At 31.7% G+C, this 13,139-nt stretch overlaps 3 protein-coding genes across 3 annotated transcripts; 2 read left to right on the plus strand and 1 right to left on the minus strand.

Moving 5' to 3' along the window:
• The first annotated feature begins 595 nt into the window (after positions 1 to 595).
• LOC21402894 lies at positions 596 to 2,808 on the plus strand. The gene is made up of 2 exons (XM_010096467.2): positions 596 to 1,071; positions 2,475 to 2,808. The coding sequence occupies exons 1-2, from the start codon at positions 652 to 654 to the stop codon at positions 2,646 to 2,648; spliced, it is 594 nt and encodes a 197-aa protein (XP_010094769.1). The 5' UTR covers positions 596 to 651; the 3' UTR covers positions 2,649 to 2,808.
• A 2,088-nt stretch (positions 2,809 to 4,896) lies between these two features.
• On the minus strand, positions 4,897 to 6,143 carry LOC21402895 (protein YLS3). Its single transcript, XM_010096468.1, has 3 exons — positions 5,822 to 6,143; positions 5,250 to 5,336; positions 4,897 to 5,054 (listed from the first exon to the last, which is right to left on the minus strand). Exons 1-3 carry the CDS (start codon positions 6,141 to 6,143, stop codon positions 4,897 to 4,899), a joined length of 567 nt encoding a protein of 188 aa, XP_010094770.1.
• Positions 6,144 to 8,850: 2,707 nt separating this feature from the next.
• LOC21402896 lies at positions 8,851 to 10,338 on the plus strand. Its single transcript, XM_010096469.2, has 3 exons — positions 8,851 to 9,019; positions 9,171 to 9,255; positions 9,924 to 10,338. The coding sequence occupies exons 1-3, from the start codon at positions 8,888 to 8,890 to the stop codon at positions 10,136 to 10,138; spliced, it is 432 nt and encodes a 143-aa protein (XP_010094771.1). The 5' UTR covers positions 8,851 to 8,887; the 3' UTR covers positions 10,139 to 10,338.
• The last annotated feature ends 2,801 nt before the right edge of the window (positions 10,339 to 13,139 follow it).

Raw genomic sequence — 13,139 nt, forward strand, 5'->3', positions numbered from 1 at the left:
ACTCAAAAATAATTTAAAATCACTAAAAATTGATGTTTCTAGACGACTCTTCTTATTTTTTAAATAGAAATTAATAGTTTTTTTTTTTTTTTTTAAAAGTTAACATATTTTAAAACACTAAAATATTTAAAAGAAAACAAGAAAGTAAAAAAGTTTCATATTTTTTTTTTCTATATTTATTAGTTTTTGGTTAATCAAATAGAAGGATATTAAGGTTATTTTACGTTTTAAAAATCCGTTTTAGGATATAAGAAGATGTTTTTTTTAAAACGCTGATGTACTGTTTTGATATTATAAAAAATATAAGATACTAAGAGTATGTTTTGTTATAATACGAGGTACCAAATTGATTTTAAACTCGTTCTTTTCGCTGATTCGAGTTTTGCTACAGTAAAAAACTCTCAGAAATAGTCATATCTAATTTTTTTACTACAATAAAAAGTTCTCACATAATATCACATTTTAACTCAAATTAAAAACTCGAATTAACGAACCGAACGAGACTTTTATATCTTAAAATAAAGAGTCGGGTCGGGTTACTCGGCTAACATGATCGGCAAATCGAACGATCTTCCTTATCCATGACACATAATATACAGTTACAAAAGGGTCTGTCTGCTCAGAACTCATTCTCGTCCACTCACTCTAATAATGGCTTTAACCATTATACCCAACGGTGGTGGAGGAGCCACGATCCTCTCCGGCAATTCCACCACACACCCCTACACCCGCCTCCCCATCCGCCGCCACGTCATCTCCCCCCTCTCCCATCGGACGACCCTCCACGTAGTCGCCGCCAAGAAGTTCTCCCCCAGAAGCGGCAAGAACCGGAGGACTTCCACCACCACCACCCGAGACCAGTTAGAGCTAGATCAAGATCAAGAGCAGAAACGGACGGCCGAGATTAAAAGGCCGGGCGATGATGCGAGAAGCGCGGCCGTTGATACTGCTGACGACGGGTACTTCTTGCCTAAGCTTCCCGGAGACGAACCAGACTTCTGGGAAGGCGAGCAGTGGGATGGCCTCGGCTTCTTTGTCGAGTACTTGTGGGCTTTCAGTATTGTTTTTGCGGTACGAGTTTTTTTTTTTTTTTTAAATGTTTTTAATAAAATTTTTCAATTTTTTTCTGTTTTAGTTTAGATATTCTAGTGGTGGAAATCACTATAACGTTCTTGAATCATATATATATATATATATATTTGTTGCTAAATTCATCCATTTAACATGGTTTGTAAAAGAATAAATTGCAAATGTAGCAAAAGGAACATGTTCTTGGAAAAATTTTATTGTGTTTGTCCAATTGAAAAAAATGCATCCTACTTGCTGTTACCACTAAAAGATGGAATTTTTATGTATCAAAAGAAAAGGAGATTTCGGCACAAATGACATTTTTTGAATGATTTTTTCATAAATGGTCGAATTTTTGTAAAATTACAAAATGGCCGTTTATATTAACTTAGCGGTCAATTGATTAAGCGGTTTGATTTTAGTTTACAACTGATTAACTTAATGATTCTTTATTATTAATCAATATTAGTTAATAATCAACTAAAATATTTAAATATTTAAATAAAACCAAAGAATTGGGATTGGAAGAGATTTGGACCTTTGTGCCTTTACATTCTCTGCTAATAAGTTTTGGCTAGATTCTATGCCTTTGCTTGACTTGGTGTTGAAAGAGGGAAGATAAAATTGACAACAACTAAAGCAAGAGCAATAGTGGCAAAGAATTAGATTGCATCTCAGAGCAATAATGAAGCTTTCTCAAACAAGGAAATCTTCCACTTTACTCAAAAAGATTATTCATTGATTGTATATTGGAGCTGATTTTTAACCCCAAAAATCTTCTCTTTTTGTTTTGTTTTTTTTTTTTCTTTTTTTTGCATTTGCAATTTTTAGAGGAAATTAAGAGCCACATTTCCTTAGGCATGTCTAAATACAATCAGACAACAAACTTGGTACTCTTTGTAAACATTTAGGTTGTTTAGAGAAAAAGAACAGCTAATTCGCTTCCTCTGAGATAAACCTCACTTTCAGCACTTGGTAAATGCCTTCCTTCCAAGAATGCTTTAGACCTTTTTGGCTGTTGCGCCTAAACATCTTCTTTAAGAGATTGTTTAGTAGGAGGGAAAAAGTGAAAGGAAGTTGAGAGGCAAGGGGATTAGTGAATGGATTTCAGAATCAGGACGATGATTGTTTGTTTGGAGAGAAAAGAGGAGGGAATAAATTGAGCGAGGAAAGATGATTGATTTTTAGTCAAAATATGCCGTGGGAAAGATGATTGGCCTTGTGCTACATGTCTAAAGCATAGTCATTCCAATTTGATTTGTGTACAGTTGGGGTTAACACCGCATGAACATCTTTCAAAATCTTACGTGTATATCTGCATTCTTCCCTTTGGTTTTGTCTTTCGGATGTGAGTCCTCTTGAAGCTTTTTTAAGGCTAATTTTGATCTTCTTTTCTTCTGAAACAGCTAATTGCTTGTGGAATTGCTGTTGCCACTTACAATGAAGGGGCAACTGATTTCAAGGACACTCCTGCGTACAAGGAATCAGTTCAATCCCAAGAGCTTTTGGAAGAACCTGAAGCATCGAATCCCGATGTCTTTGAGTCCAACCCGACTGAAGTAGCTCCTAGTTTGGAATAATCTACACAAGGAACAAATGACTTTTACACTTCGTGTATGTGTTATAGAATCCTAGTAAAGGAAACAATTCAAAGAAGGTATTTTCCTCAAATTTCCTATGTGACGTTGCCAATGTAATCTTTTGATGTATTCATACCGAGGGTCGTCAATTTTGCTTCTAGTTTTCTCACTCCTGTTGTATGGGAGTTATTAGCTTTAATATTTTGGTATGACTTCCCACAATAGTTGAATTCTCCAGCTTATAAGGGACAACCTTATAGTTCGGGTGTTTAAACTTAGTTTAGAGTTTGAAGTTTCTTCGCACTTTCGGTAGCAGGAACCATCTTAGAGAATCATAGGATAGTTATCAGGAAGAGAAGCTTTTATTCTTTGGCTATATATTTTCATAGTTCTTCTTCAGAAACCCTTTAATCAATACGCTGTAGAAAGTCCAGTGTTGTAGAATTAGCGCAAGAGTAATGTATACATACTGTATAGGAAGTTGAGTGTGCTGATACATAGGTACGTATGATCTGTTTAAGTTCCCATGAGTTGCACGTTATATACTCTTTATTTATGAATTCTCCCAAAACTTTAAAGCTGTTCGGAGATGTTATAAGCCTGAAACGCATTAAAGGCCGAACATGTGATGACAACATTATAGAGTGTGATTGCAGAAGTTTGAAGGACTTCATGTTCTGATACCATGTTTATGTGTTTACCGTCTTCCTGGAAGTTTAAGCTAGTAGGAGGTGGGTCAATAATCATTCTATATTAGCAATATACTAGTAGTTACTATGAACTGCTACTTGATTAAGTTTTCTATTATGTTTTTCATTTGTTGATCTAATTATCACAGTCTCAAATTTTGTTTGGATATTAGATTAATATTTGCTTACTCGGATCCAATAAGCAGAGTATTCTTGAAAAAAAAAAAAGAAAAAAAGAGAGTTTATTGAATTGCTCAACTCGAGTATTTTTCAGATTTAAACAAGGTCCTACTCTCTGTTTTAGCAGTTTTTGGATTTGATAATTAGATTTGAGAAAATAAAGAGAAAAAGAAGAAGGAAAAACATAATACAGATATTTTCTTTTCAATTTAAGGACTCATTTTACTCTGTACTGTTTTACTCAATTTTCTATCGTTCTACATTAACTTTCCATGTTACTTGAGGTTAAAGTTCTTAGGGATGTTCATGATCGATTTGGGCGGTTTTTTTAGAAACAACCAACTAAATGAAAAATAATTTTTTTATTTTTGACAGTTTGGACGGTTTGATATTTTTAATAAAAATCAAATTGAACCAAATCACTCGTAAGCGGTTTGGGTGGTTTGGTTTGAGCTTAAGATTAAAGTAGTTTTCAATAATTCATAAAAATTATAATGTTGTTAATCCATAAAAATAAAAAAAAGATTAAAGTTTACAATGTAACTTAAAAATAGTAAATGTATAAAAGTTTACCATTTAAAGTTTTAATACAAACCAATAAAAATATGATAAGGTGTATTCTATAAGTATATAACCTTAATTATGACTAATAAAAACTAAAATAAACATAAAAATATTTTAAAAATTAAAAAATTATATATGTATATTTTTGGGTTGTTTGAGGAGTTAAAACTACAAACCAAACCCTCCAAAAAAAATAGATTAAAAAACCAATCAAACCGCCCAATAATCTAAAAATAATTAACGATTTAATTCGGTTCGGTTTTCATGATTTGGCAGATTTTTTGAACACTCCTAAAAGTTCCAATAATTTTTTGTATCAGGACTACGGAACTCGCTTAATTTCTCGTAGGATTGTTATAATAAGGAATACCTTTTTCTTTTCTTTTTTTTTTTTTGTCTTTCCAGGATATTTTCCAGTATCTTCATGAGAATCTATTTGGAGAAAGCTTTCTGATTTATTCTTCAATTCTCAAATCATATTGTAGAAGTGGGATAGAACCTAAAAACCAGATTGCTTATCAAGTTCTTGTTTCACCAACATTTGTTGCTTTGATCGCCCTTTTTATCCCCACCTCAAAAAGACAAAATAAACTACCACATTTTTATTAAACTTGTGATTCAAGTAATAAAATGATATCCAAACTGAAATCAGTGTTAAAATTACCTCCCTAGCATATCAATCATATATCTAGATTCACTACTTGTTAATACATAAAAATCACCACAAAAAAAAAAAAAAAAAAAAAAAAAAAAAAAAAAAAAAAAACACACTTCTGAGATCAATCCATATTAAACATGCTACGATAAAATTGGAATCAAAGTATGCCTTCTGTGAGCACAGAAGTAATGAAAGCAGATGCCATCACCACTACAAAATCACTACCAGTCCTCAAATTGATGCCTCCACTATTTGCAAGCCCATGTCCCGTAGTGGTGCTATTTGATCTTGGCACGGTTTGTATCACTGGAGAAGCTGAAATATACCAATGTTTATTATCAGAAAGAAGCATATATCATAACAAAGTGAAATTAGAAATTCAGAATTCAATTCTACAAACGAAGCCAAATCTAAATAAAGTAAAAGTTAAGGTTTTTTTTTTTTTTTTTTTTTTAATAAGTTGAGAGGATTACATAGGGCATAGAATATAAGGTATATGTGTTTGCATACCGGCAGTAGAGTTCACGGGTGTGCTAGAGTTGGTGCCTGTTGATCCAAGAGAAACTTGAGAGCCAGGTGAAGTAGACCCATTTACCCCTTCCAAAATATAAACAAACAAACAAATAAATATTATTCACAGAATTAATCGCTCTTCAAATGACACATGATTTTAAACTATAGTGAAATTAAACAATAGGCAAATAAGAAAATACGATTGCTATAAAAAGGAAAAAAAAAAAAAAAAAAAAAAAAAAAAAAAACCAGTCACTTTTAATTCCACTACAATACAATTTCTGTGATATCATTAAGGTTGTGTTTGGTATGAAAGTTCTGGCTCAAACGTTTATTTATTTGTAAAAAAATAAAAAATAATTTTTAAAAATTAGTATTTAGTTTGAATGATTTTAGTTCAAAGTTTAAACGTAGTGTGATGTTTTAAATCATAACCACCGCAAAAAATAAAACTGCCATAATAAGTATGATAAAAAGCATAATCCTTGTGATACTTTCAAATTAGGACGGAAAAAAATAAAACACTTTTTTTTTTGTGGGGTGATATAGTACGATATTTGAGGATTTACCAGCTGAACAAACAGAGATATCTATTTGGACGCTGCAAAGCAGAGGCAGCTGCAGAGCAAGGGAGCTGTTGATAGGAAACGAGCTCAAAGTGGTGTCGTTTAGCAGCAGGCAAAGGCAGCGGGGCTGCTGCGTGTAGAGTTGCTTGAGGTTGTCACAGCACAGCTGGGCCGGCGACTGCATGGAGCCCTGCACGAATGGCCCACAAGGCGCCAGTGGAAGCAGCCGCGTCGTGCACTGAGCGATGGTGGGGCTCGGGTCCTGCGAAAGAGCAACGGCGGCCGCGGAGAAGGAAAGGAGGAAGAAGAGATTGAGAAAGGACATGGCTGTAGGTTGAGAAGAGGAAAGATGTTTGTTTCTACTGAGTTTAGTGTGGAAAGGAAATTAGGCGTTTGGGAAGGAGTAAATAGTTTCATGTGCATGTTTGGGGCGTGAGGTGCTGCATGCGCCGTGTGTGTTATTCTCCATGCAGATTTTGCCTCTCTTCATATTGGTGCATAATTAACATGATGTACGTTTAATTAAAAAATAATAATAATGATAACAACAATAAATAAAAGAATTCTTTGGTAGGGTATTAAGGAATTTCCAATTGTTTCGAACGATTGTTTTAAACTTAGTCAATTTTGTACACTTTTTTGTTTTGATTTGATTTTGATGAAATCTAACCTTCAGAAATAGGTGACGCTAATAGAGTATTCTTACTTTAGAGACCACCATTTAAAAATAAAAAATAAAAAGGAAACGGAAATCTGGATTTTGTAATAAGAAAAGTTACAAGCTCAAACAATGTTGTGCTATGTATAAAATTTCCAGTTTTTTTTTTTTTTTTTTTTTTTTTTTTTTTTTTTTTTTTTTTCTGATTCTATTGTTTGTTCACGTAGATATGCTTTTTTCCATTTTAATACTCTTTAACTAAGGAAAAGAGGTAGATGTGAAGCAATGACAAGAACTTAATTTGACAAATATCTCTTAAAATGCTACCATTAAAGATTTTTGAGTCTCAACGTTAGTCTATTAAATTTTATCCATTTGGATTAAGTATTTTGACAGATTATTATTTATAATTTGATAAATTATACTGGCAGTGGGTCTCCGGTCACCGGCAGCGAGTGTCTGATCATCAGCGGAGACGTAATTTGATAGATTACTATATATAATTTAACAGATTAAGGGTCAGTTTTTGCAATTTTTTCAAAAAATTTTGAGGTGAGTACAGTAACTTCAATTAAGAAGGTTTCGGATATTTATAAATTTTACTCACAAGTATTGGTCTTTTCACAACTAATCTGAAACCCAATCCAAATCTTTCTTATCTTTTCGCCAGTGATTAAGAAATGAATTTTTTTATAAAAAAAAAAATTAGGATTCATTTATATTTTTCAATTTGGATCCTAAAATATTACATCCACACTAGTTAAAGATTTTTTTTTTTTTGAAAAAAGAAAAAGGTAGGGAAAAGGCAATAAGTGGTTACAGCTAGCTAACTATAGTAGGTGCAAACCACTTGTGGTACCCGATCGATGTAAACTTGTTAATTGCCCAAAAGCCTAAAATAACACCAATTAAATTCTTTAATTAAAGGTGGGGGAGATGGAATCTTCCACTCCAAATCAAGGATCTTTAAATGCAATAATACTAAGTAGGTCTGATTAGAAAAAAAAAAAATTTATTTGAAGTCTTTTTTCGTTTTATAAGGGTAAGATTTGAACTCTATTCTTTAATTTGTACTAAAATTAGATGTGAAATTACCACTAGTCTACATATAACAATGGTTAGTAAGCGATGTAGGTTAATGGTTGTTTTTGATATTTGTCATTGGTCAAGAATCGTTACTTAAAGTACTGATTTTTGTCATGATTCGAATCATTTAGAAGGGAGATTCATGTCATGATTCGAATTATGGTTCATAGTTCGTTACAGTATTTTCTCTCACAAAAAACACACGTAAAATGAGAATGATTCTGAATCATGATTCTAAATCCATGAACCAAACGTCCCATTAATGTCCCTCTATATTACATTAGTACAAAAACTAAGGTAAAATAATTTGCAAAAACGGTTTTTGACTAACATTAATCAACGTTTTTCTTATAGTGATTGACAATCATTGATTCTCCAATTATACTTTTGCATGGTATATTGTTAGGGTATATTATCATAAATTGTCGCCAATTAACTTGAGAACGTGAGTAATGAACAACGCTGTTCTTGTACATATTAAATTGTGAATTTGTCACGCATCACTAAATTATTGGACTATTAGGATATTTATAATTAGTTTGAACACCTTCTTTTTTTTAGCTGAGGATGAGTTATGCTCAAGGCACATTTATGTGAGACTTTTTTACTGTAATAAAAAAATTAAATGTGACTGTTTCTTAGAGCTTTTTACTGTAACAAAACTCAAATTCTAAACTTGAATTTGTGAAATGAACGAGGCCTTAATATGGTACAGTCTCCTTCTGAAATTAAGGAGCATAAATGTAATATTTGAACCCCACAAAATCCACAATAAAAACTAATTTAACTGCGTGAAATGGATGAAATTCATTACAATATTGATTAGGATATATATTTAGTTATTAGATTCTTTCTTTCCTCAAAAGTTACATAATAATTAGCAAAGCAATATCTCTATAGCCAAATATAATTTAGAGCCTGTTTAGTTCGCTGATTCGAGTTGAGATGTGACTTTATGTGAAAGTTTTTTACTGTAACAAAAAAGTTAGACGTCACTATTTCTGAGAGCTTTTTACTGTAGCAAAACTCGAATCGATGAAATAAACGAGACCTTACTATAGAAGTTGGATCCAATATTCTTTTTAGATCTTCTGCTAAGGACTTTTCTGCAATATGCCCATGTCAACTAATAATTGTAAACCTACAACTGAGGCCGATACCATAAATATAAGATGGTCAGGTGGACCTCTACAGTAATGCAAAGAAGGTAGAAGCTCAAACTCAGGACTAGTGAACACGAACAATATAATATAAATACATATATGGCTTTTGCTTGATTTGAGTATCAATCTTACGACAAACCAAACTAACAGACCTTTCTCACCATGTCTCCAGTTTCCTGGGTGAAGAAGAAGCTTGGTCGGCGTAGAACCCGCAGTGCTAAATCGGCGGCGCCTTTTCCTCGGACCAGTTCTAGCCTTCTGCAGCCTTCTTTGGATTCCTTATCTGTCCCTCTGGTTTTGTGTCTCCTTCGTCTCTCTCAATCTCATAATTCAATGGAAAAATGCACTTTTTTCGTGATATCTTTTGTTGTTTTGCATTTTGATCGGGTGTGCTTCAATATGCTTAACTTGGAATTATTGGTGTTTTTGGAAATTTAATTAATAGGTCAATCGGGAAATTCATATAACGACGGCTGATTTGCGACGCGCTAATTCCCAGAATAAAACTGATATGTTTTCAGAAATTGATGGTAAGTCCGCTGCTGTTTATGCTAGTATAAAATTCAAAATCCGCCTATCTCTTATCAGTTTAAGTTTTTTTATAAGAAATGATGATATTACAAAAACCTTCCTACTTTTTTTTTTCCTTCGAATCATGAGTACACATATATTACCAAGATCTAAATGATGATGAAACTCACCAGTACTATATGTGTTAAAATATAAAATAGCTTAAATTTTTGTGATAAATTGATAAATTAACATGATATTAGTGCAGGAAGTCTTGAGTTCAAACTTCCGTAATTACACTTTTTATCTCCATCTAAATTGTCATTATGTGTTGGGTCTTTAATATATCTCGGGTTTAAATATTCACGTGTTGGGCTTTTCAAGTAATTTATCCACGCGATTGTTCATTGTCTAGCCTACACGTGAGGGGGAGTGTTAAAGTATAAAACTATTGTTGGCCCACCTACTAAAAATTTAAGGCTCCGTTCATTTTACCGATTTGAGTTTAGAATTCGAGTTTTGTTATAATAAAAAGCAATCACATCTAACTTTTATGCTACAGTAAAAAGTTCTCATATAAAGTCACATCTCAACTCGAATTAAAAATTCGAATCAACAAAACTAAACAAAGTTCTTAAGGTTTTGAGATGAATCGGTAAACTAATAATATGCATGGCTTTATCTGCAGATTTGGAGTCTATAGTGCTGCATTTAATGGAGAACAAGGTTACACTTATTCGACGTAAATCATTCATGAACAAAGGACCTTCAAAAAGATCAGCAACTGTTTTCTACAAAAGTCTCTCTCGGAGAGCCTCTCGGATTGCGCGCTTTTCTTCCCTCGGAGTCTATGGTTGTTTGGGCGTTAATGGGATGATATTGCCACACAGTAAATATGTCTAATTACTAAACTCTAATAATAGGTTGGTCAGGCAAAAAATGGTAAAAAAAATAAAAAATAAAAAATGAAGGCTTTTGCTATACGTTGCTAGATGGTAAAGTTGATTGTTAATCAAGTTTGTGTGTGATATATACGTAATGTTTAAGGTGTATCTTTGTTTGATGTGTTATGATCGTGATATATGTATTCCCTGTAAAATAGAAGAAACATTTATATTTGTTCAGAGTGTATTATATATTTGTGTATGGATTGGAAGAATATGTTCTGTATATATAACTAGTAAGGGATGAGTATTTTCTGCAACAGTTAACGTTTTTGCCTAGATTCGCTTTCCATGATTGGTTCCAAACTATAACATCCACATTTATGTTTTTAATCCCTATGTATTGAAGTTTGATATGGTTATTATAAAAAAAACAAACTTAAAAAAAGAGAAAAAACTAAAAATGTCAACAATAAAGTAACACATTTTATTTCTACTACTGTTGTATATTTATCTCATGTTACTAATATTCTGTAAGTCAGGTTATTTTTCGTAACTTGCAAATAAAGATAACATGTAAGTTATTTTTAGAAACCTACAGATATTATCTATAGTAACATTAAAATTTTATATAGTGGCATTAATAATAGAGTTAAAAAAAAACAGTAGTTAAACTTAAAATTTTCTCCAAACAAAAATAAAAATTGATATGGTCGATATATATGGTAACAACAATCTTTTGAAAAAGGTATAGAATCAGAAAACAATTTTCCATTTATCTGGAATAAGTACTGATCCGTTCAAAAAATAAAAAAAGAATAAAGAAAAAGAACAAGAACAAGAAAGAATAAGTACGCCAAATTATAAAGCCAAGTGCTTAGCAGCTCACCTCCTCGGTGCGAGTTCAAGGCTCCGTTCACTTCGTTAATTCGAGTTTAGAATTCAAGTTTTTCTACAGTAAAAAGCTCTCACAAACAATCACATCTAACTTTTTTGCTACAGTAAAAAGTTCTCACATAAAGTCACATCTCAACTCGAATTCTAAACTCGAATAAGCGAAGTGAACGGGGCCTTGGTACTTCTTTATATTGAATGGACCATACTTGCCAATAAAAGCTTTTGAAGGGACTTAAAGAAGAATAAAAGATTTCGAAGGGACTTAAAGAAGAAGGATAATATTTTTTCATTGTGGGGTTCAAACTTCAATTCTCTGTTCTAATATTCTATCCCTTCTGTGTCCCATATCATGAATAAAATTTAGCCACACGTCATAAAGGATTTTATTACTCATTAAAATACTTAAAGGGCCAAATGTTAGCTTTATCTCGCAAATTAATTACACATTATTACATTTTCAGCCCATACTACTTCACTTGTGATTAACATGACAAATTAGTCCATGAGTCATGCATTAGATTCAAAGATTCTTTTATTAGAAAAAAAAAAGAAACAATTTTTTTTTTTGGGAAAATTCAAAGTTTGAGGCAAAATTCTAAAATACCAAAAGGTTTTCTCAATAGGATGTCTCAATGCATCGAGATTCAAGATACGACATGGATTAAAACTTCCAGGGGTTTTAGACTATAAGAATAAGTGCAATAAAAGATATATATGTTTTATGTGTTTGAGGTTTGGAATTCAAATGCATCACCTTCTTATTAAAAAAAATGTAAATTTGTTTACGAAAATAGTAGTAAAAGCATTTTTAAAAATTTAAAATAAGTAAATAGTAAGATTTTAGGAGTGAACAGGAAATTTACTTGGTAAATAGGTTATTTACTTAAGTAAATAAATGATTCATTTGATTTATTTACTTCTAAGTAAATGTATGAGTTTGTTTAGTAAATTTGCTATTTACTGCTATTTACTTCAAAAATATTTTTAAAATTTACTAGTTTCCTTGGACTACTTTGTTGGATAACTCTCGGGTAGGTACTTCTTTTATCCAATTGTTTCTAGGACTACTTTGTGGAAATTTAAAGTTTGGGGCCAATTTCTAAAATTCCAAAAGGTATCTCAACGTTTCAAAAGGTTTAAAGAAGGAATTTTGATTGTTATCCTTAAAGTTCTTATAAAGTTTCATAATTAAAAAAATATATATTTATGTTCCTATTTAATAGAAATAAATCCTTTAGTGATTTTTTTTTGGCAGCTTTCTATGGAAAAGGTACTTACTGATAGTGTGTTTTTATAAACATTAGATTTAATCAAAATTATATTAAAAAAAATGAAAAAGTGACGGAATCCAATATAAATCTAACGGTTTAAAATAGAACTCTAATGATTGTTGGGAATAGTGTCCTAAAAGTATGAGATGTAAAAAGATATTTATTATTTATTTAATAAAAGAGTTTATTCATCATTTTATGTGCATATATTTATGAATATTTTATGAATATCAAATAAAATTCCTTGATTATTTATGTAACCTTAAACATGGTATATAAGTGTTGTATACGAGAGGATAATGTTTAAGGATAATAATCAAAAGTAATTGTTCATAATGAATTTAATTAAAGTTCGAAATCTTTAATTAAAACATTAATAATACATGTCATTCCCATTTAGAATGGAACGGTGTTATCCGCACTGTTTAATATGGTGAGATATTGAATGAGTGTATTTCGCATAATGAGATTATGTGGAACATGGACGCAGACACAATATGAATTTCTAATAATTTCCGTTAAGCATAGAAATTCTAATTGAGTCCATCGATGGTCATATATAGGATGATCTTAATCCTAAGTTCTTAACAAACTCCTATTTATGGATTTATGTCTTTTGATTTACTCGGTACGGATTCCGAGACCCTAAATCATATTCCTTGTATTTTGGAGATATAATGAAATAGGTAGCTGGGAATGTTATTATACGAGATGGAATCTATTCCTTCTTGAGAAAGAAGCAGATAAATAATTCTCTTGAGTGTTGATTCGGTACTTGGATTAGTAAGAGCGCTCTGGTTCATGAATGTGTTTTATGAATCACTATCCATTAGAGAATCAATGGTACTCAAG

The sequence above is a fragment of the Morus notabilis genome, unplaced genomic scaffold (assembly GCF_000414095.1).
Source record: "Morus notabilis unplaced genomic scaffold, ASM41409v2 Scaffold2035, whole genome shotgun sequence".
In the NCBI taxonomy this organism is placed as follows: Eukaryota; Viridiplantae; Streptophyta; class Magnoliopsida; order Rosales; family Moraceae; genus Morus; species Morus notabilis.